We start from the raw sequence: 21,834 nt of genomic DNA, 5'->3' as shown, positions 1-21,834 counted from the left end.
TAGCACTTGCCATATCCCAGGAGGATGGTTTCCTCCCTGAAGCCTGACATCCATCAGAGAGATCCAGCCAAAAAGTGAATGCAAGTGGTGGAAATGAGATTAAGAACTGCTGGGTTTTGGCTCAGCCTAAGAGAAACTAAGTGTAGGTTTGTATTTCAAGCAGCCACGGCTGGTTTGGGGGTCAGTTCATCTACGCAGAAGTTGGTAGTGAAGCCAGGTGCTTGTTGCCACTGTCAGCCTAACTGGAAGGTCTTTCTGCTCCCTAAAAGGGAAATTTGGCAAATAATAACGTGTTCCAGCTGGATGATCAAAGGGGTTCTCATATTGAATAACAGTTTACAGTGTTAATATAATGACCTGAAAAGACACGCACAACCGAAAGAATCAGAAGTCATATTGCTTAAAGGAAACAAAAAAACCAGCTAGAAGTTGAAACCCTTTTAAAAAAGATTTTAAATGTGATTCTCATCCTCCTGCTCACCAGCTGGTTTTGTTGTTGAGGAAAACTGAGCCAATGGTGTCGGACAGCAGCGAAACCCACCTATGGTCAAATGATGATGGGACCACTGGAGAAATCCTTTCCTCAGCCACCAGTGCATCTGAAGTCTGTGGGGGTTGCAGACTAAGACTACATCTGAAGGTATTCCTGTGGTTTACAGTGACCTTATAAATGTTGAAACCTTGAGTTTAGTATTAGCGAGTGTAAAAAAATCAATTAAAAAATGTGCAGATGGTTATAAAATAGGCTAACATAAGTGTGTTTACACTTTTTTTTTTTTTTTTTTTTCACCTGTGGACAGAAAGGGAACAGTAATGCTGAATCAGATGAGAGCAAACAATTACCAATTCTTGGGTGGGTTTTCCAGTGAGTGTTAAGATAGTTTTACTTAGAGCCGAGTGGTAACGTGATCCTCCTGTCCATCTTTCCACTGGTTTATAAACAAGTCACAGGCCTCTCCCCATGAATCAAACACATCCTCTGACGAGTCTATAAGTTTGGAATTAGAGGAACAAATACTGGAAGCACAGTGAAGGGAGCTGGCACAAACCACAGGGCATTCCTTGCTCTGCCCTGTAAGTCTCGTGTTCCCACTGTAGGCCACCTCATTGAGGTTAATTTCACTTTTGGAACAATTCTCTTCCCTCTCTCGGTCGATCTGAGAATATTTAATGTCTTTCCACATGTAGTGGGGCTGAATAATTCCATCTGAAATAGTGTACATGGGTTCTGAACTGGGTTCAGGTACATGGCCATTCATCTTGGAGAAGAGCAGGCCCAGTCTCTTGAAGGATTCCTTCTTGGAGCTGGACAGTCTCTGAACTCTGTTCCCGTTGCGGACGAAGGAGCGCTTACTGATCCCGTTGCTTTTTGGCTTCTCTTCCACGAGGTCGATGCCAGACATGGTTTTAATGAGAGCAGACACGTTGAAGTCCTTTTTCTTGTTGGCTACATTGAAAGACACGCTCTTGGCTCGGGGTTTTTCTCCGGCACTGTCCTCATTTGTTTCGTCCTTCTGGGACACCTCCGTGCTGCTGGTGGAGTAACTCCTCCTCTGGGGCTTCCTGTTTCCCAAGAGGTCAAGAACCTCGTAGCGAAAACTTGAGATGTCCTGTTTCAATTCCTAGGGCGTGAGGAGAAAGGAGTTACTCTCAGCAGCTTTGCCAGCTGTGTCAATGGCTGGTATCAAATCACGCTCACCAGAACACCACGCACGTGTTCGGTGATGCACAAACAATGACGGTTGGGCGGTTCAGGGAACTGGAGACCTCACAAGGTCTTTGTCCCCAAAGGCTTAGGGGGGACTTGGTCTTATTGATCAACCTCCTCTGCCCACCCTTGATCCCCCAAAAAGTCCAATAAGACAGTTACAGAGGAGGGAAGACTGAATTGCTGAAATACAGCAGGAACCCTCTTTAGCTGATAGGCCCAACTTGAATTTTGCTAATGAGTGTTAATATTCGTTAAACCCAACTCATTCTTTGGCTCTGTCTGCATTAGGATTAGGAATGGGATGTTGGCACAAATCACATACTTCATTCCTACCCTTTTCTAACAGTTTTGGTGACATAATTTATGCTATATTAAAATCTGAGAAGACAATAATATTCTCTGCTCAACCCCCCCTCCATGTGCCCATTAGATATATTCCCAGCTCTGGTAATAGTCCTATTTTCACACATTACAAATCATCTTAACAACTACTGCAAGTAGTTATTTAAATTAATATAATAAATTATTACTAAGGAATAATAAATTACCTTGAAATTCTCTTCAGTTAAACCTTCGTTGGTTTTGGAAGTCCTTATCATTGCTGCAACATATCTCTTCACAAGATTCCTTATCACTTCCTGGAATGGGAAACCATCCAAGTGATTCAACTGGCTGGCTCAGCCCAAACTGTTCTTGCTGTGTTTCCCCGAGCTCTTACAAACAGCAGCTGTCCTGACTCTGCTGGCTGAGACCAAAATCACTCACCATCAGAAACACAATGCTTCCTTTCACACAGAGCAAACCTTGGGACAGGTCGATGTACCTCCCATCTGGGATGCTCAGTTGTTAGCTACAGGTCAAGCAGGTGTTTTGTGCTGGGCTTTGTATTTGTATAAATTGTTGAGAACAAATTCTTGATGTTCTTCCATGTGCTCAAGCCCTTTCATCTCAGCTGCTGGAAGTTTTTACACTTACCAGTCTCGTGTGTATATTTTGTGCATCCTGTTTATCCTGTCATAAAGTATTTGAAAGCCAAGGAGGGGATGTTGGCAAAAAATGACGTGAAAAGCACGTCACTTGAGCTTGAACATCTACCTGTGCCAGCCAACACACACCAAGGCTCTCTGTGGATGTTCCACCAACAAACTTGCCCTTTGTTTCCCCCACTTCATCAACAGGGGATAACCAGTCTGAGCAACACCAAGCAGGAAGATGGTTTTGCTGGGAGGTTTTTAAGAGATCCCACTGTTGCTACCCAGGTAAGCTGTGCTGTCAGAAAGCTGTTGGCAAAGGTGACTAATTATGTTAACCATCCACTTCAGATAAAAGTACTCTTCAAAAGGTAGGGGATGTCTTAAGTAAGACAAATCACTGATGTCTTTTGGCAGTAGAGCCTGATGAACCACCTAACATTCTGCAGAATTTGTTTTCCTCCCAGCCTGCTGGCATAATGCATCCCACTGAATTCCAGGGCTGAAGCTAGTGTTTTTAATAAAGTTTCATCCATTTGTAAGTTGACTTTAATGAGTCCTTGATGACAGGCAGGCTGAGAACAAACAAAACCAGCAAGATTCAACAATGAGCCCTCCAAAACAAAAGAAAATCCCAACTGCTGTTGGAGTTGGGGATGCTTTACAAAAAAAGAGCAGGAGAGGAGCAATTCAAGAGTGTAAAAATGCACAGAAACAGTTTTGATTGAAGTGGCATGACAGCCTGTGGGCAACAGGGATGTCACCTTCACTTCAGCGGTCAGATTGATACCTGGCAAGTTTTCCACTACTCAAGGGGGCTGAAAGGCAAGGAGGGATTTACTGAACCATCCACCTCCAGTGAGGAAATGTTTTAATCTGTGATAAGCAAAATCCTCTTAGAGGACCTACACTTAATGGAAACGTATTCTAGAGGCAAGCAAGAATTGAAGAATTAGAAAATGAGCAGGAATAAAAGGAAACAGCTCAAGGATATGCTCAAGGGTTTACCTGGTAATGTTGATTCTGAATCAGGTTGTCAGCGTGCCTTTCCTGGAAAGAGAAAAACAGGTGTGTTACCTGTTTGGTTCTGTCTTTAGAGCTCCTAATGGCTCTTAGCAAGTTCTGATCCAGCAGCTGCCCCAGCAGAGCAGTGGCCCTCGTGACCCTGAACACGCACAGCACCCTCAAAAAAACGAAGCACAAACCCAGGAGCTCCTTACTGTGAACGTTTTTAGGTTTTCGTGCCTCTTCTGTTCATTGTCAGACTCATCACCTGGGCACAGCTGGTTGTGGATCCACTTGCAAAGGTACCAGACTGATTTGGGGCTGGGGACGATGTTGAAAGGAGGGGGCAGAGTGGCACCTTCGTCGAAGTAACTCATCCAGAGCTTCGTCCGCGCGAACTTCCATTCGATATCCGCGTGGTCCTGGGAGGGAAGCAAAGAGACCATCAACAGCTCCAGCCAAGGAGGTGACGTGGAGAAAGGATTCCTCCAGCTGCAGGAAAAGCAGTACTGCTTCTTCCATCTCCCCTGCTGGGGGTGTGCTTAAAAAAAACTGGTGTGAAATGGAGCTAGAGTGTGAAAATACCAACCACGGAGAAATGAGAGCACAGCGACATCCAGCAAAGAGAATCTCAAGTGCTGAAGCCCATCTTTGTCCCTAAGAGGTCGTGCTTATTCACACAATACAAGTTCACCAACACAAAACCACATTTCTCAGTTTACTTTTTTGCTAGCACTTTTATTACCACAAACCACTGCCTCTCACGTCTAAATCCAATGAATTCTCATATTCTTCCCTGGAAAAAGACCTTTCATGATGGCTTTTTGATTTGCTTTCTATAGCACCCATTAATTCTGCTCCTATAAGAAAGAAGCACATTTTATGTGTGCCATATTTTACATCTTGTCTCTGCATTATCATTCCAGAAGCTGGGAGAGGTTTTACCCTTAGGTTGGTGGTGTTTTTTTACATTATATTACCACCACCACAGCTTGCTTGCTCTAGTGCTTTTCACCCCAAAATGACAATGCAGGTTTTTAATTTTACGAGGAGGTTTCACAACAGGGTGGAAGGAGGCAGCTCATGGAGCTGCAGCTCACGGAGCCAGGCAGTGAAGTGCAGGACAGGGAGCTGAATAAAACAGAGCTGAACATCATGCCCAAAAAATTACTACACTGGCTTTCTGGCCACACTCCAGTGCTCTGACACGGGTAAAATATGCTCACATTACAATGTTGAGGTGCAGCTGAACTCCATTTTAGTACTGCATTCAAATTATGAGCAGCTCTTGATTTAAAAGGACTGTCTCAGTGGCCCAGGAGCACATCAGTCTCTGCAGATGGTCTGAACCAGCCCAGAACACTCCTGTCCCATGCCAGCTTACCAAAAGGGCTGTTTGCAGGCCACAGGTAGACTCAGAGATGCAGCCTGACATGCCCCTTTTTTCCTCTTACACAACCAGACCCCATGAACAGTGAAACTGCAGCATCACTGGGAAGAATGAGAAGTTTGATGCTGGTGGAAATGAAGTTCTGGGTGACAAACAATGCAATTTGTAGCAGTAGAAATAATTACCACCATAAAAAAAGAAAAGAAAAAAGAACAACTCCTGCTCGTGTTTTCTTCATTTGTCTCTACCTGCAGAGCTCAGGGAGAGCAGGACATGCTTCCCAAAATCTGGGTTAGGGACAAATGGCCCACAGGACAACTCTGCTTAATAACTGCTGGGATTTAAAGGCAGAGCTACCCTAACCTCTTCCAGAAGCAGGGCTGGCTGCTCCCTGCTCAGATCTAAAGGCCATCTTTCTACCCGAACATTTCCTGGGCAACTTGAGCTGAAATAATCATCTTCAGAGCAGGAATGACCAGCAAGGCAGGCCAGGTGAGCTCAGGAGCACCTGGGAGGGGGGAGATCAAATCTCTCTTAGAGAAGGACCCTGAGCTGCAGCTTTGTGTGTTCCACTTGGATACAGGGCAGAGACATTTAGGATGGAAAAGCCCTCTAAAATCATCAATTCCAGCCATGGACCAATTGGACAAGTCCAACCATCATTGCCACTAGCTCATGTCTTTGAGTGACACACTCACACAGCTTTTAAATACCTCCAGGGCTGGGGACTCCACCACTGCCCTGGGCAGCTCTGTGGCAGGGCTGGAAAATTATGTCAGTGAAGAAATTCTTGCTGATATCCAACCTAAACCTCCCCTGCTGGCTACCAGGAATAACCCAGCGGTGACTGCTTGTTGGAACACTGCAAACCAGAGGTGAGCTGCTGCTGCTTCAAGCACCTAAAAGTATTTTGTGGGGGGAACAACTGCACGAGACCAGTGAGTTACACAGCCCTGATGTGGGTAAGCACGAACCACAAACACCAGGCAGCACTGACAGCGAGGGAGTTCAGGGCAAGGAGAGAGCAAAGACTGTTATGATGGATAGAGACATGTATTTTAACTTCTTGGTCGATACAGGAGTAGGTGTGAATGTCCTAGGAGAAGGCAGTTTGGAGAAGGTCATAAATCCACCCTTCCATTCTCCAAAGGTCCATCCAAGGCCCAGTGTTGGTGGTGGGGTTGGATCAGGTGTGGTGACTTGGCAGCAATTTCCTCCAGCACATCACAAAAGGGAATGTCCTGGTGAAGATGTAATTTGGTGGTGGATGCTGTTTGAAGAGTGAGGCAAAACCTCCAGCTTGGGGATTGCAAACTTGTTTCTGCGAAAGGAAGGAAGAAAAGGGCCGAAGAGCTTTTCTGCACAGGGTGTTTTCTTTTTGTTCTTTCATTTTAAAATAACTGAAGGGGCCACTTCATCCCTGGAATTGTTCAAGGCCAGGCTGGATGGGGCTTGGAGCAACCTGATCTAGTGGAAAGTGTCCCTCCCGTGGCAGGTTAGAAGAAGATGACCAAGTGTTTTGAAACTTAGTGGAATTTCTCCTTGGGGACATTTTGTGGTTGGTCTGGATGCTGCCTTCAACCCCACCTGTATTTCTTCTCGTGCTATCTCAGGCAACAAGTGCACTACAACCTCTCTTAGAAGACAGAGCAGACCCTCTGCATGAAGCTCCAAGCATCTCTTCTTTCCTTCTTTGTTCTGTTTGTTGCTGTGAATTCCCCAGGGTTTACAAACTCAGCCTGTCTCAATTATTCACCCTGATGTTTTGTGAACCTGAGCAAATCAGAGGAGAGCTCCTGGCAGCAGTTTTGTGCTGGAAATGTGTAGCACAGAAACACTTCAGCTTTACTGAGAATGTCTCTGTGTGCCAGGAAAGCACCATTTCCTTGGTTAGAGCTCTCTTTAGTGCAGTAAGTAGTAAAACCTGCCCATAAAAACTAGTTTCCCTAACTCTCCTCTCTGTGCTGAGTACCAAGACAACCATGATTCAACATCCATCCCACATCTGATTCACACCTGAAGCACTCATGAGCTAGAGCCAGCACAACAATCACTGCACGGGCTGGGGATGGGGCTCCAGATTTGGGGTGTCTCCCCACTGACTGCAGGACAAGATGTACATTTTTGGGAGCTGCCTGAATCTGAGCAGTGGGGACAGGATCCTCCCAGACCTGTGCTGTCTCCAAGTGTTCTCAGAGGACATTTTATAACAAGCTGAAGGAACACATCCAGGAGCTTTGCAAGCCGTGACCTTGCTGCTTCAGGAATTTTAACCCACGGTTTGGATTTCACTGTCCTCTCTTTTGCCCTCGTTCTTGTCATTTTCTTTCAAGCATTGTTCAGCATTTCAGCCATCAAACACTCTACTGAAGAGGGCCGAGCCCTCGAGCTCAAAGAATCAGGAGCTCAAAGAAACCAGCACTTGGCTTCACTGCCAGGAAAAAAAAAAAAAAGGCCTTGCTTCCTACAACAATGTGGATGTGTCATCCTGGACACATAATCCTCTTGCAAATCTCTGCCATTTGAAGTGAGAACTAATCTCCCACAAAGATTTCCCCCTGGGATCACTGAAGCCATCTTACTGCAGCAGTTGCAAACATCATCTAATTCAGTCAAAGTGAGGTGTTCACAGATGTGCCAGATTTTAAGTGATTACCTGCTACGCTAATTATCCAGGATAATTCAAGCATTAATCTCCATCTTTATCTCTGTGCAGAAAATGTGTTGTTTACAGTCTGTGAGATGTTTTTCTATAAAGATTTCCATCAACCTCTGCTTGTTGGGCAATACGAGTTAGATCATCTTTGCCAAATAACAGGCAGATTCCTGGTGGGTCCTGAGACCCAGCAATGGAAGAGGGTGCCAGCTCTCTGGATGAGGCAGTTTACCACTGCCACAGGGTTCCTGGGATAATGGAAGACGTCCTTGCCCATGAGCATTGGACTAGGTGATGTTTAAGGTCCCTTCCACCTCAAACCATTCTGTGATTCCATGATGCACAATCACAAGATGATCAGTTACTTCAGCTACAATCCAGGGCTTCTGCCCACTTAGAAGGATGAAATACAAAAATCTCTAGCGCTGTTTTAGCTGGCACAAAAAGGGCTGCACGTGCCTTTCCCGGGTTTTATTCCACAAGAGTCAGTGGGCTGCTGCCTGTCAAGATGCAGATGGAGATGGCTGTGACAATGCCCTCAGGACCAGGCTGGCTGGCTGTGGCTGGCTGCCTTCGAAGGAGGGATGGGAAGCTTTCCAGTTGTGCTGGGAGTGCTGGCACAGAAGCTGCTGTGATTTCTGCAGCAGCGCTGCTGCTGCCCCGTCTCAGGAAGAGCCACTGGCAGCCCCACAAGACCAGGACGTGGCCAAGCCGTGGTACTTTCCTCTAGGGAAGGAGGGAGAAATGTAAAATTTCCCTGAGTAAGGGAGGATGGCTGCCTGAGGGGCACAGGAACTTCAAAAGGTGCTTTTTCTGTTGTGCAATTGCAATATGTGCTGTAAAACGTGGAAGTCATTAGACTGTATAATACATTTCTCCCCTCACATGCCTCTTTATTGCTCTTTGCTAAACCCAGAGCAGGAAGCAGCACAGAAGATATGTCAGTGCTGGATGTTAAGCAGGCCAGCACAAGGAAGATGCCCTTGTGTGTCTTGAACAGAGAGCACTGCAGAATGAGGGTCAGGAGAAAGTTAATCTTTACAGAACCTGGCACAGACAACTCTTGTGCAGTTTCAAAGCTGTTAATTTTGCAATATGTGCCGGGCAAACTGGTAAAAACATCAGCAGAGCTTGGGAGTTTGGTGAGAAACAAACTCAGAGGAGCAAGCAGCAAAAATCCAAGCAGGCTTATTATTTGACTTCAATGATGCTTAACATTTCTCAGAGAAAAATATGTCATAGAAAGAAATAGTCTATGAAAAAAAATGAGGGAGTTACAAAGGCAATTAAAGCACAGGTAATTCAGCTGTAGCTGGCAACAAATTGCTTTGCTTTCAATGCTGGAGATGACATACTGAATGGTGAGAACTTAATAGGATCAATCTTCAAAAATCGAGGCAGCAGCTCCAAGAGGGATGCAGAGGGGTTTTGGCTGCAGCACAGAAAAGGAAAAGGATGCCTGTGGAGCACAGGCAAGTCCTGGAGAAACACTCACAAATAAATAGTAGCACTGGGATAAAGTGAATTCTTCGACAAGAATTCTTCAGACAAGAGCTATCCCTGTCTGGCAGAAGGCAGCAAGGCTCTTTGGGAGAGGAAAGCAAACAGGGAGAAAAAACCCCCACAAATCGATGTTTTCACATAGCAGATAAGCCATCATTGGGACTGGGAGCCTTAAAAACCTGAAAGCTGGGGGAAGATCCCCCTCGTGGCAGAGCCCACGAAAGAACACTCAGTACTGCAGGAAGTTAGGAAAAGTTTCCTTAATTTGGCAGTGCCTGAGGTTCTCCACTTGGGAGTGTCAACAAGACACACAGCACAGCAACTGCATTTTATTGTAAGATGGATAGAGGAGTCCATCCTTGGAAAAATGAAATTACATTTCATCTCTCACCAGTATCTTGGATGGAAACAATAGCTAATGAGAAGGCCAAGGAATATTAAAAGAAAACACAGAGAACTGGGGATTGTGCTGGTTTTAAGTGCAGTTAAATTATGTGAACTGACACCTTTTTGTTTCTGCAGTCATATTCCAGTAAGGTCCTGGTTTTATTTTAATAGTCAAATATATCGGAGCAGTAGGAAGGTCATGCAAATAGTTCTCTGAAAAGCCTCAGGAGGAAGAAACAATGGGAAAGATATCACCCAGGCTTTGTTCTTCCTGCCATCCATTTAACGCTGCCTGATAAGAGCCTCTCTTCACTGCTGAAGGTCAGGAAGATAAGGGGCATCTGTGCTGATCATGTTAACTACCTGCAGCCGGGTCAGAATCAAGTAATTCACACATTCCCCTAAAGAAATGGTGGGCTGAGAAGGCGTTGCTAACCTTGAGTGCTGATGACTTAGTACCATGAAAAAGAATTTAGCCTCGTTTCTCCCTGGGCTATTTCCAGAATATCATCTTTGATTTTTTTTTTTTTTTCTTTTCCCTGCATAGCCAGCCAGCCTAGGATTTGACTTTCAAGGAAGAAGAAACAACCCAAACAGTTCTATGAGTCTATAAACTTGTAATTGCAGAAGTTATCATGCACGTACTGCACTGGAGGTACTGCTGGGCTTCAGAAGGTGCACGTTCCTCTCTCAGCAATCAGCAGTCCTAACTAAAGCTTAGAAATTGAGCTCAATTCTCAGCCTTACGGCTTTAGGGTGCTCAATCTTATCAGCCCACCTAATGCTGGAGGATGGGAACCTTGGCACAGCTGGATTCTCTATTAGGTGAATAAACTCTCTCTGCTGGGCACAGCTTTATTGAGAGCCAGTGTGAGACTCTGGCACAAACTCGCCCTGGAAAGGGAGGAGCATCACAAAATTTACCACCTGGCGCTCCACGTGCAAAGCACTGAGTCTGACTTTGCCTCCTCAAGCTGGGGAGCTGCAGATACATTTCAAAGGGGAAAAGGACAACCCGGGGAAGCCTAAAAGCCAGCACGTGAGTCATGTTATCTTGGTGAAGAGCAGAGCAAAAGGCAGTGAAAACTGGGCTGAAACAGCCCCGTGGGTTCTGCAGGGGGATTTGGAGGCGCAAGGCTTCACCTCGTGGTGTCTCCTCAGGATCACAATCAGCTGGGAGTCAAGGCTGGTGTCGTCCGAGTCCCCCTCCCTGCAGATTGACTGCACATAACTCTGTATGTGTACTCAGGCACCGAATGCTTTAGTGTTTTGCTCTTTTATGACTGCTCATAAACTGCCTTTCCTCAGCCAAGGAGTGGGGCTGGATGATGTGTTTTACTGAGCCTGCAAAGGTCACAGCACCGGAGGGAGAGGCAGGTGCCTGACACCCCTGCAAGTCAGCCCACTTGCCCAGGAAATGCAGTGGCTGAGCTTAGCTGCCAAAAATTGAAAAACTGCTCCAAAATGAAAAAAAAAAATCCTATGGCCTGATCATTTGAATACGTCCTTGAGCCCAAAGAAAAGGATGAATTGTATATGTATGAGATCACTCGAGTCTCTGAGCGAACCCTGAGCTGTGCAGATAGCACTGACTCGGGAGAGCAGCTTCTGTTTTCTCCCCACAATGAGCAGGGGTTGTAGCTGAAGGGCCGTGGAGGACAGGACCACGAACAGAAACACAGCACCCAGGTTAGCAGACAGCTCCCCATTTCACTGGATGGGGTTGAGCATGTACTGTTCCCCTGTATCACCAGCATCAACTTACCTGCCAGAGTGCTGAAAACAAAATCTGTGAAGCACTGGCAACCAAGAAGTCTCTTTTCAGAGAATTCTTATTAATACAGCCGTTCTCATTGCTCCATGTCAGGGAAAAGCTCTTCCTGGATAAATCCCTTTTAGTTTTTCACTGCTTTTTCCTCAGTAATCTTCTTCCTTCATATTTCACTTTTTTCTTCTGCCTTTCTAACAAGAGTCCCCTCCATGCAGAAGCACAAGATAATGCTAATTGAGCCTGTCAGGCCTAAATAAAAGATGGGATAATGCAGGGGGCTGCAGCCTCCGTGGTTCCATCTGGATACTTCAACTTCTATCACGTAGCAAGAGCAAACCTCGCTGAGCTGCTTTGCACGTAACGGGCAGAGACTCATTGACCTGTCAGGTGGGGCACTGGTGTGTTAACTACACCAAAAAAAAAAACCCCAAATCCCATCAGCAAATTCCCTGTGATATCTTAAAACAGCCAGAGGTCATCTACGGATTGCAAGCTTGTCTTATTTTTTACTTAAATGTAACAATTCTGCTCTCAGTAAGACCCGGAGTGGTTTGGTCATGGTGGTACCCGGGGCTGCAGAGACATCTTGGGGTTTCAAAGATTAAAGGCAACAGAAAGGATTAACCTTCTGATCCTGATGACAATACTTGTGTGAGCAGGGCTTGCAGGGTTGGGCCCTAGGATGGAGAATTAGCTTTGTCTGGTCTAACAGCAGAAGGAAAGATGCAGCCAGAGCACATCGAGTGCCTGTGTTCAGAGGCTCTGCAAACACCAGCTGAATATTAACAACTTGATTCCAGTCCAGGGGTTATATGTAATTAGGCCAAAGCCAGCAAAAAAAAAAAGACAAACAGTTCTACACCTTCAAATGAATACTTCAGCTTGCTAACAAAAAGCAATTAAGCTGCCTGCCAGTCTGGAGCAAGGCTGTGCAGGGCTCATTTCACACCCAAGGCTGGATGGTGGCATCCCAGCACTCCACTGCTGCAACCTATTTCCCCCCAGCCAGTCACAAGCACCAGAGAGAGCAGCCAGTCCTGGGAATCAATCCCACTCCTCTAAAGGTGGGCTACAGCTACCCAAGAGGGGACTGGAAAGCAGAGGTCCAGCATTTTTTTCACATGGATCATCCCTCATGGGGAAATATAACAGAAATCAGAGAAGCATGGAATGGTTTGGGTTAAAAGGGACTTCAGGGATCATCAGGGACGCTTTCCATCAAGCAATAACTGGGCAGGTTGTGCAAGCAGAGGAGGTGCAACATTTTTTTGACAGTCCTCAGGGTCAAAAATCACAGTGGGAAAGAGAATTTCTGCTGGCGTTGTGAATTAAACCGAGTAGCAATTACTGCCACGGTGCTGAGGTGGTGCAGAAAACCAGAGCAATTTGTGTGCTTTGTAGATGAAGAAAAGTCTGAAACTACTACATAGGGGAAATCCAAAGTTACTTAAGAAACAACGTAATAGGGAGCTGAAAAATCTTTACATGCCTCTGTGCCTTAATTTTTAAGCTCTCTACTCCGCAAAAATCGAGAAAATTCCATGTCCAACATCCCTACACTTACAGTCAAGGTTTCACTTATTTTTTAGCTGCACATGCCATTTCTGTTTACTGTAGAGCTCTCGTTTTGCTATGCAAAATATCTCTCATTTTCACACTTGTCCTTCATTAAATGCACTAATCCACACATATCATTCCATCGTTTAAATCTGCACCCTGAGCCTGGTGTCCAATGCCCTGATTTCCCCAAACCCAAATACTGGTCGATGAATGACAGCGTCTGCCACAACCAGCTCTTGACAACGGTTGGCAAAAGAGAGAAAAAAATGGCTGGGTGAGAATAATCGACATCCAAACTGCTTTAGGGTAACCCTAGAAATATGTATTTATTGAAGCCTGAGGTGGCTTAGGAAAAAAAGAAACCAACAAAATTACGGCAGAAAAATTCTTCCACCTCTGAGCCAGGAATCATTCAAAGCTGAGCAGGGGTTTTATCCTTTGTCTGCCTCGCTCTGTGTTCCACAGATAACCTGTGGCTTCATGCTCTGTGCCTGCAGTGCCTAATTAAGCACCAAGCCCAAAATCCCCATTCTGGGGAGGCACAACGAAGGGCCACGGAGCAGCAACTAAAGATTCTCCCATCTCAAACCTCCCGGCAGAAATTCACGTTTATACGAGCCAAGGGAGCAAAGCTGACCTGAAGAACACCTGCTACAAATGCATGAGTGCATCTGTCTGTCCCTGCAAGAGAGGAGGGGACAAAGTTTGCACTGCAGCAGTGCCACTGGCTCGTTAGCAGGCAGGATTAATGAAGGTGTCCTCACCACTCCACTGCAGGGAAATCAGCAAGCAGAGAGGCAGTCTCAGCTCATCCCCCACCTCTAGCTTGTTTTATTTCTCTGCAGAGTGCTGCACGTGGCACAAGATTTCCTACTGATGCACTGGAGAAGGCGGCCTCCACCCCACCCAAGGGCTTCTTCCCCTCCTCCCTCCCTGCAATGCTGTCACTCTGGGCACATCCAATGTACTATCAGCACCAGGAGGCACAAATGCCCAGTCCAGGAACCGGTCTGCTGTGGTTCAGAAAGGGCTGAACATCATCACAGGAGGCTAAAAAAATGATCCTCATTTGTGAAGCTCAACGTTTATTAACGACTTGCTTTCTTCAGGGAGAAGATTAATTGATGTTTGCCCTCCGAAGACACACGCAGAAAAATTGTCCCCGAGAGAGAGAGAACGCATGCAGGAATTCAGCTTCAAAAACCCAGCTGCACGGCAAAAGATGGGAAGTGACTGCCCCTTGCCTTCCCAAGAAACGTCACTGCTCTTGGCAGCAACAGTGGTGTGACAGCTTAAGTGAGGAAGAAGTACCCTGCAGCGTTTTTGCTACCCTTCTCCTGAGCAAGGGCTGAACTGTGATCGTACCTCAGCAATCTGCAGAGCTCAGTCCTCTGTCCCCAGGTCTCTCAGGTGCAGGCTCTGACGGAGCAAGTCACTGCTCCCAGCTGCTCCACATCCAAAGCCATTAATACAACAGCCCTCTCTCTGGACCAGTCACTTCAGTTAATTGTTGTGATGGCTCTCTCTAAATCGCGGGGGGTTGTTTGCAATGTGTCACTCGGATTGTTCAGGTGATGAGTGGTTCGTATCCCAGTGAATAGCGAATACTGCTATTCTTGTGTCAGTCTTGGGTTTGGGCTTTGTCTTAGTGACAAGCCTATTCCATGACAATAAAGGAAGGGGAAGGGAAGAAAATGGCCAAGGAGAGAATCTTTGTTTTCTGTCCCTCATTCCAGTCTCCCTGGAATGTGAGGAGTAGCACAGAACAAAGAGAAAGCACTTAAAGCATTGAAACAGACTGATTAAGCAGCAGCGTCTTTGTGATAAACTGCTCTTCTGCTCATCTGGAAAGCCCGGGTTTTTTTGTAATATGATAAAGATCAGATGTCCAAAAGTATCACCGATTTGATGGGCCTGTGCTCAGTTTGACTGAGTGAATTTAGGAGCCACTTGAATCAGCAGATAATCAACAACAGCTGTGGAACCTGTTCAAGCACAACTCCCTACTCTGCTCTGTGTGTTTTAGCCAGGATAGGAGCTCACCCACACATTTCCTCAGAGACTTGTCCAGGAATTTGGGAATGGAAACAGCAGGACAGCTGGTGCTGCTTCTGTTTTTTATTCTGGATTATCCTCCATTTTCTAGAGTAAAAAAAAAAGAGCCACCTACAGCAGAGGAGCAAGGCTCTACCTGTACTTCCAAATGACCAGATGAGGACAAATCTGACTTTCCCAGCTCCTGTTTCTGTTCACAGATGATGTAACAGCTCATCATCACCTCACTATGTCCAAACCTACCGTGTTAAGGGTCAGAACTGGAAAGCAACTGGAAAACAGTGGTTTACCTGAAGTTCTCTGCACACAAGATTTCCCTTCCTGACATGCTGCTTCTGACCTGAAGAGCCTTAAAATGTAGAGCCACGCTGCTTCAGCTTTCAATCTGCTGGCAAATTTAATCACCGAGGTACGGATTGGCTTTTGAGAACACGGAATGAGATTACAGGAGAGAAACCAGTTTGGAACATTCACATGAAATTTAAGTTTCAAACTGGCTCTACAGCCAACTGGCAGCCCTGAGCTGCCCTCAGCTCAGATCCATTCCTCAGGAATCTCAGAATATGGGTTTAACAGAGTCAGCTGCCAGGAGGACTGGCTGGTGGTAGAGATGGACGCGATCTAATTGCAGGTGGGAAGATTGCGGAGAAAGGAATTGCAGGACTGGGCTCCTGACACACACAGTTTCACCCGAGAAAACAGTAACAGGATAAAAAAAATGTAACATAACACCCACCTCTCAAGTTAAAAGGAAGCATCAGGAAGCAGTGGGAAGGTTTCCCTTTATATTCCCTCTCTACCACAGCGTAAATCAGCTACTAATGACAAGGTGGTCAGTGAAGTTACTCTCCAGGAGGAGACAGGGGCATATCACAGCTCATAAGCCTTTTCCAGCTAAGCAGCGTTACAAACAGAGCAAAACCTCCTCCGCAGGCATGATTCAGGCTGGTGAGCAGAAATCCCAACTACCTGCTGTCAAAAACCGGGGGCAGCAGTCTGCAGCGTCCCAGAAGGTACACACGCGCCGTAAGTCGAACAAACGAGGCACGCGGAGGAAAATAAAAGCAAGAAAGCAAGCAGGAGGAGATATAACTCACAGCAATGAGCTGGTAGGAGTTGTTCATCATGGCTATGAGCATGTTCAGCAGCACAACGAGGGAGATGACGTTGTAGGTGCCAAACATAGTGGCCCCGACGAATTCCGTGAACTCGTGCCTGGCTTTCACGTTGGTGACGTAGAGGTTCAGCAGCCCGAACACAGACCAGAAGAGCGACTGGAGGGTCTCGAAAAGTCTGCAAAGAGAAAAAGACCTTTACTTGGCTACCTGGCGCTGGGGGATGGAAAACGACTCCTTGTTTTCAGGCAGTTTTCAGGGAGGGAACACAGATATTGGAAGACACCACAGAGCAGCCACGTGTCCTCGTGAGATGCAACCAGCCCCTAACTGCCCTGAGGAACCCAAGGCTCCCTTCCCCACTCTAAACACACGCAAAGAACAGCCACAACGCGTTCCCTCTAATTAAAACTGCCCTGCTGTGATTCCGCCGTTATCTACAAACTCTCCTGTTTGATCGCTGCCTGCGTCATTAAGGTGTCTGCAGGATGAACGTTCAGGGAACCCATCCCCACCTACAGCATGGCCACAGCAGTTAAACAGTGCCTAACAACGAGGCACCACGAGGTGAGAGACGTGACAAACCACATCCACCGGCACCTTTTGCTCTCACACAGGCTGAGAGCTTGCAATTGCTTCAGCTGGTATGACCCAGTCTGTTTGCAATGCACCTGGAAAACACTGGTCCCTCTGGCTGGGTGATGCAGCAGATCCCACCCAGGGCAGAGCAGGAACATCACACTAATCCAGCCCAGGAGTTTTTCCTTCTTTTGAAGCCTTCCTGCCGTAGATGAACTAGACCTGACCCCAGTGTGCTGATGAGATCATAGCAGGTCTGCCCTGGCTTCAGCCACAGACAAGTGACCTTTTGCAAGCACGTCAGATGCGTAATCAGCAACCTAAATAATGGGTCCATTTGAGCAGCTTTGTTTTGGCTTTCCAAAATACGACATTTATATCATCCAAAAATACATTAGTATGCCCCTTTGAGAGGTTCCATTTTGGCCTGAGGTCAGAAGATATTTTCAAATGCAACTACCAGACAAATTATTACAAATTCAGATACTTTACCTGACATACCAGGAATCTGTTCTTCCAGCATTTCCAGGCACCTGGTCACATGTACTCCCATGCTTTATATGAGGATTTAGTTTCTTTATACATTGTGGATGTATCTTACGTTTTTCACTGGCCAAAATCATAGAGACTCTTTAAAGCAAAAATTCTTTCTTCCAAAAGTCCTCAGGCTGTTTGTTACATTTATTAAATTAAAATAACTGAGGTGGCAAAATAAAGGTTAACCAAAGAATGCTAAACTTTTCTCTACTAAAAATAGTGGAGTGCTAGCTATCTTTTAAAATATTTATAGTATTTTTACTTTTAGAAGGAGAAGTCCTGCCTGGGCTGTACGCTCACCTGAGACAGAGGTTTCTGTCATTAAAGTGAAATTAGTCCTAGAAGTGATCAATGCATTGCTGTAGATGCATAATATTAATTAATATATATAATATATATATATGTATAATGTATAATTCGGGTCCAGACTGGGGCCAACATATTTACATGAGGACAGAAGACACATTCTGGTTCCTGCAGCTCTGCACAGCACTAAGGCTCAGTTACTACTTCCTTAGTGTTTAATGACAGGACAGATCCAAAATCTCTTTTTACAGTCTGTGTTTCAGGTGGGGCTCACACTGCATGGCCCCAGTGAGGACACAGCAGGCAGCAAAGTGTGACTTCTTCCACCCCTTCCTCCTCTTCCTCGCTCTCTCCTTCCATCTTCAGCTGCCAGCATCACAGCTAGAAACCTATTTTCCAATCATCTGCCCAAGCAGCAGGCACTCTGCTTCCTGAGGGATGGCAGGGCCAAAGCAGAAAACCTTCAACTATTCATGACCTCCTCTTGTTGCTGTCACAAAGGAATATTACTTTTCCATGATCTGTGTTTGAAAGGCAGACAATTTCCTCACAAGGAAATATTAAAGCCCACCCTTGGAGAGCAATAGGAAATAACGAGCCCGTAAATAGGTGTCACACTTGACACGAGCTGGGCACACACAAGGGGCATCCTCTTTCCTTCCCTGGCAAAATTAGAGCTTATTGTGGTGGGGATCAAAGGGCACTCGCTGAAAGCTTTTTACATTTCCTCCTTCATTAGGAATGAACTATGAGCAAACTTGGGGTACCACCAGCTCTGGCTGAACCGGCCCCAGCCACGTTTGCTTTCCCCCAGCTCGACAATGTTTCCATCTGCAAGCTGCTCCTTCCCAGCCACTCAGCCCATGCTGTGCATTTGCTTCACAGCCCAACGTTAGCTTGCCCTGGGGGTGTTAATAACGACTATTTAAACTTTCAAGAGCGCGTTGAATAAATTTCTTAAGCGAGTCTCAAACAAAAAGTACCTGCAGAGTGTTCTGTCCCCTGCCAGGAGACCTCACTCCTAATGGATCCCCTCCTGCTGCGATTTTGTTTTACACAAACCTTTGCCACAAAAGGCTGAGCCCCCTCAATTTCCTTCCTGCTCTACATTCTCCTTGGCAGGGGGGGTTAAATGAATGTTAGGGGAGGAGAAATTGTGGCCTGTATTTAAGCTGATCTGCACACTTGCTGCTAATTCTGTATCATTTCTAGCTCCCAAGGCATTACACCTTACAGACTTGAGGATGGTTGGTTTTTCAAGTCCAATCCTGCCATTGTTTTCCACTAATCTGATACGATAAAATCTGTAAAGCAACTGGTTTGCAAATGGTGACAGGTCCAAAGCAGAATGTTCAACTGAAAGCATCTGTTCACTGTACCTGCAGGGAAAGGATTTGGTCCTGAACTTTGTGGGTTTGACCCTTTCTGAAGTAGAAGTTGCCCCTTAACACACACTGTGCTTTGCCAAACCTTCTTCCCTCTGCTGCATCCATATGGACGTAGATCAAGGAAAATTACCTGTTCTTCAATTCCTTTGCCTGGGCAGCACAACACATTTCTGGGGCACTCAAGGCAATTAAACAGAAAAAGGGACTGAAATCTTTAATTCCGTTTCTCATTAGCACCGTGCAGGTTCATCCACTTCCTCCAGACACACAAGGGTTTCATGAGAAAGTTAATCAGGCCTTTGATGGTCCTTGCTCTGCAGTGGAAAATGGCACCCACCTGGTCTACCTGTCCTAAGGTCACGATGCTCCTGAAGGCACGAAAATCCCACACTTCTTCAAGGAGGGAGCCCACAGGACAATGCTGGAGCCTTTCCTCTCCCAACAGAGTCATGTGGCCTCAGCCATCATCTCTTTTGTGCAAATATGTCCCAAATCCTTTCTTGACCCCAAGCCTTCAGCTGACGGAGGGTGGAGAATTATTGGGCATCGTGACAAGTCTCCTTTAATTTAGCAGAAAGTGGTGGACAACAGTTTTGTTTTGCTTGTTTGTAGGGCATGGGCCTTTTTCTAGACCGTGCTTTATTTATTTCCCCTCCCATTGTGAGTTAAGTACTGTGCAAGCAGCAAGAACAATCGGGTGGGGGCTGATTATTATAATCATTTCTACTATTAGTAATTAAAACAAATACATCAGAAAGACAATTCATGTTATTTTTCAGCATGCGCTCTCTCTTTCAGCTCTGCCAGCTGTCCTCACAGCAATTTCCATGCCAACAGCTCAGTAAAGCACCAGCACTCCCAGCAAAAAGGGCTTTGCTGGGATTTTAATCTCACTGCAAATGACTAAAATAAAGGCACTCCCAGTGCAGTGACAGACACCAGGCAAAAGCAGGCAATGCAGGGGACAGTGAGAGTCAGTCTTTTAAAACCAGAAAGGAAAGGGTATCTTACGTGGAGAAGGCATTGTTCTGTTTCTCACACCGGATCCCCTTGCAGTTGTTGGGCTCCTCCGAGGCACTGGTCTCGTAGTAAAAATAAAGCTGGTTCAGTCCGTTTGCAAAAGCCAGGAGCACCAGGCAGTAGATAAAAAGGAATTTAAGGATGTCTAGCAGCATGCGTCCCAGAGAAATCTGCAAGGGCCCCAGGTGGGAATTGGCTGTAAAAAGGGATATGAGACGCAAGGAACTCAAAATGTTGGATATTGCAAAGAGGGCCTCTGCAATGAGGGTCGGGTGCCACATTTCCCACTCCTCCCTCGGGCGAGAACCATTATACTGAAAGAAAGAACAGGAAAGAAAAGTGAATCACATTGCAATTACTCCGAGGTAACTCAAAAAGCCACACCTGCCAATAACTAACCCTTCACAGGTAAATCCAACCAGCACTGGTGACACAAGAAGCACTTCTAAACTTTTATGTCTCAGCTGCTGTCAGACTAAAACATTTGGGATTCAGAAGGGAAGCTGACTTGATCAGGGCAGAGACTTTTTGGTTTAATGATGCCTTCTTACGAACTGCCCTCTCGATTATGAGCCCCTGACAGAGTGAGATGTGGGGCTGCTCTTAGCCTAAATTTAGAAATTTGAGATTCTTTAAAATATCCTGAATTCTGAGTTCACTGCGTGTGAGTTTGTTAGGTCCAGGAGTTCATTCATACCTAATCTCCTTCTCTTTCAGCATTTAAAGGGGTTCAGATTTTCAGCAGGATCCAGATGGAAATTTGCAATTACTTTTTTTCTCCTCCTAAATATGACTGCACATTCAAAACACTGCACTTCCTAGGAGCAACGGGAGGCACGAAGAAGGGAGGGAAGAAAGCAAGCAATGATTTATTCGATGCTTTCCTTCCCCAGTAACCTCAAAAAAAAAGTGCCAACAGCCCAGAACCGAGATGCTTTCTTCATACTAATTTTCCTATTAGTTAATTTGTCATGGCAATTTTAGGAGAGTGCTAAAGCAGAGGTCTTAATTACAGCTGAAACACTGAGTGCATCAACTATAACATTAACTGGGTTTGTAATGCAACTGTAAAAGCAGGAGCATTTTCTGAGCAAAGTGCCTCCAGATGTGACACCAAAGAGCTGGTCCTGTAAATGTAACTGCTCTGGTTTAACTACACTGGCACCAGATACTGCAGTCGAAGACGCTTAATATCAAGGAATAATTGTCCTTTTAACATTTTTTCCCGCTCATTTAACACGAGGCAGGCAAAAATGTACCTGGAATAACACAGCTAATGGTGTACCCAGTGCGTTTAGGACTCCTAAAATAATTGTTGTACCTTTTAAAAGGAAACAGTGTCAATAGACAGTCAAGATTTCAGGGACTTTCTATTTAAATCCGAAGGTTCAATATACGCTCCCAATTTTTGCAAGGCTGTAGCTAACAGCAAGCTGGTATTTCAGACTAATCCTCTGTGTGAAGGAGATGAGACATGATACAAAGGCATTTCAGCATGACCTCAGAACGCTCCTGACATTTCCAAACTGTTCTTTATTACATGAACACGATGGCCTGAGCCTGTTTAGCCTGATTTAAGATGGGCCTTAAAATGTTGGCAAACAGGCAGACCTGGTGAATTGTTGTGGATATCCAGCAGTGGGGGTGGATGGTCGGGATCAGGAAGCCTGGACAGCAGATTGGCAGCTTTATTCCCAATTCTCTTCTGCAGGCTGGCTGGACACAGCAGCCCAGGGACTCTCTGCTAGGGTTTAGGTAGGTGAAAAGGTCTTCTGCACCTCACACCTATTTTTAAAGCAACTTGTTAGGGTCGTATTTTGGCCCTTTATAAACTGACGGTACGTCCTTCCTTGGGAAATGGTCTCTTCCCAGCAGCCTGG

General features: G+C 45.8%; 1 protein-coding gene across 3 annotated transcripts in view; it reads right to left on the bottom strand.

The window, feature by feature from the left end:
* Positions 1 to 21,834, bottom strand: part of TRPC5 (transient receptor potential cation channel subfamily C member 5) — a 92,799-nt gene that overhangs the window by 5,140 nt on the left and 65,825 nt on the right. For 2 of the 3 annotated variants that reach the window (XM_027893141.1, XM_027893143.1), the window contains 6 exons: positions 19,946 to 20,268; positions 16,107 to 16,302; positions 3,903 to 4,109; positions 3,691 to 3,732; positions 2,260 to 2,349; positions 115 to 1,622 (listed from right to left, as the gene is read on the bottom strand). In XM_027893141.1, coding sequence (XP_027748942.1) covers positions 888 to 1,622; positions 2,260 to 2,349; positions 3,691 to 3,732; positions 3,903 to 4,109; positions 16,107 to 16,302; positions 19,946 to 20,268 — 1,593 coding nt within the window. In that variant the 3' untranslated portion in view covers positions 115 to 887. Of the gene's footprint in view, positions 1 to 114; positions 1,623 to 2,259; positions 2,350 to 3,690; positions 3,733 to 3,902; positions 4,110 to 16,106; positions 16,303 to 19,945; positions 20,269 to 21,834 lie in introns of those variants that run through there. The other variant, XM_027893142.1, reaches the window with a different exon arrangement.

Source organism: Empidonax traillii, unplaced genomic scaffold, assembly GCF_003031625.1.
Source record: "Empidonax traillii isolate 1590-97213 ecotype Southwest subspecies unplaced genomic scaffold, ASM303162v1 scaffold383:size710549, whole genome shotgun sequence".
NCBI classification, from domain to species: Eukaryota; Metazoa; Chordata; class Aves; order Passeriformes; family Tyrannidae; genus Empidonax; species Empidonax traillii.
Note: the sequence above shows the minus strand (reverse complement) of the source record. Positions and strands in the feature narration are given on the sequence as shown.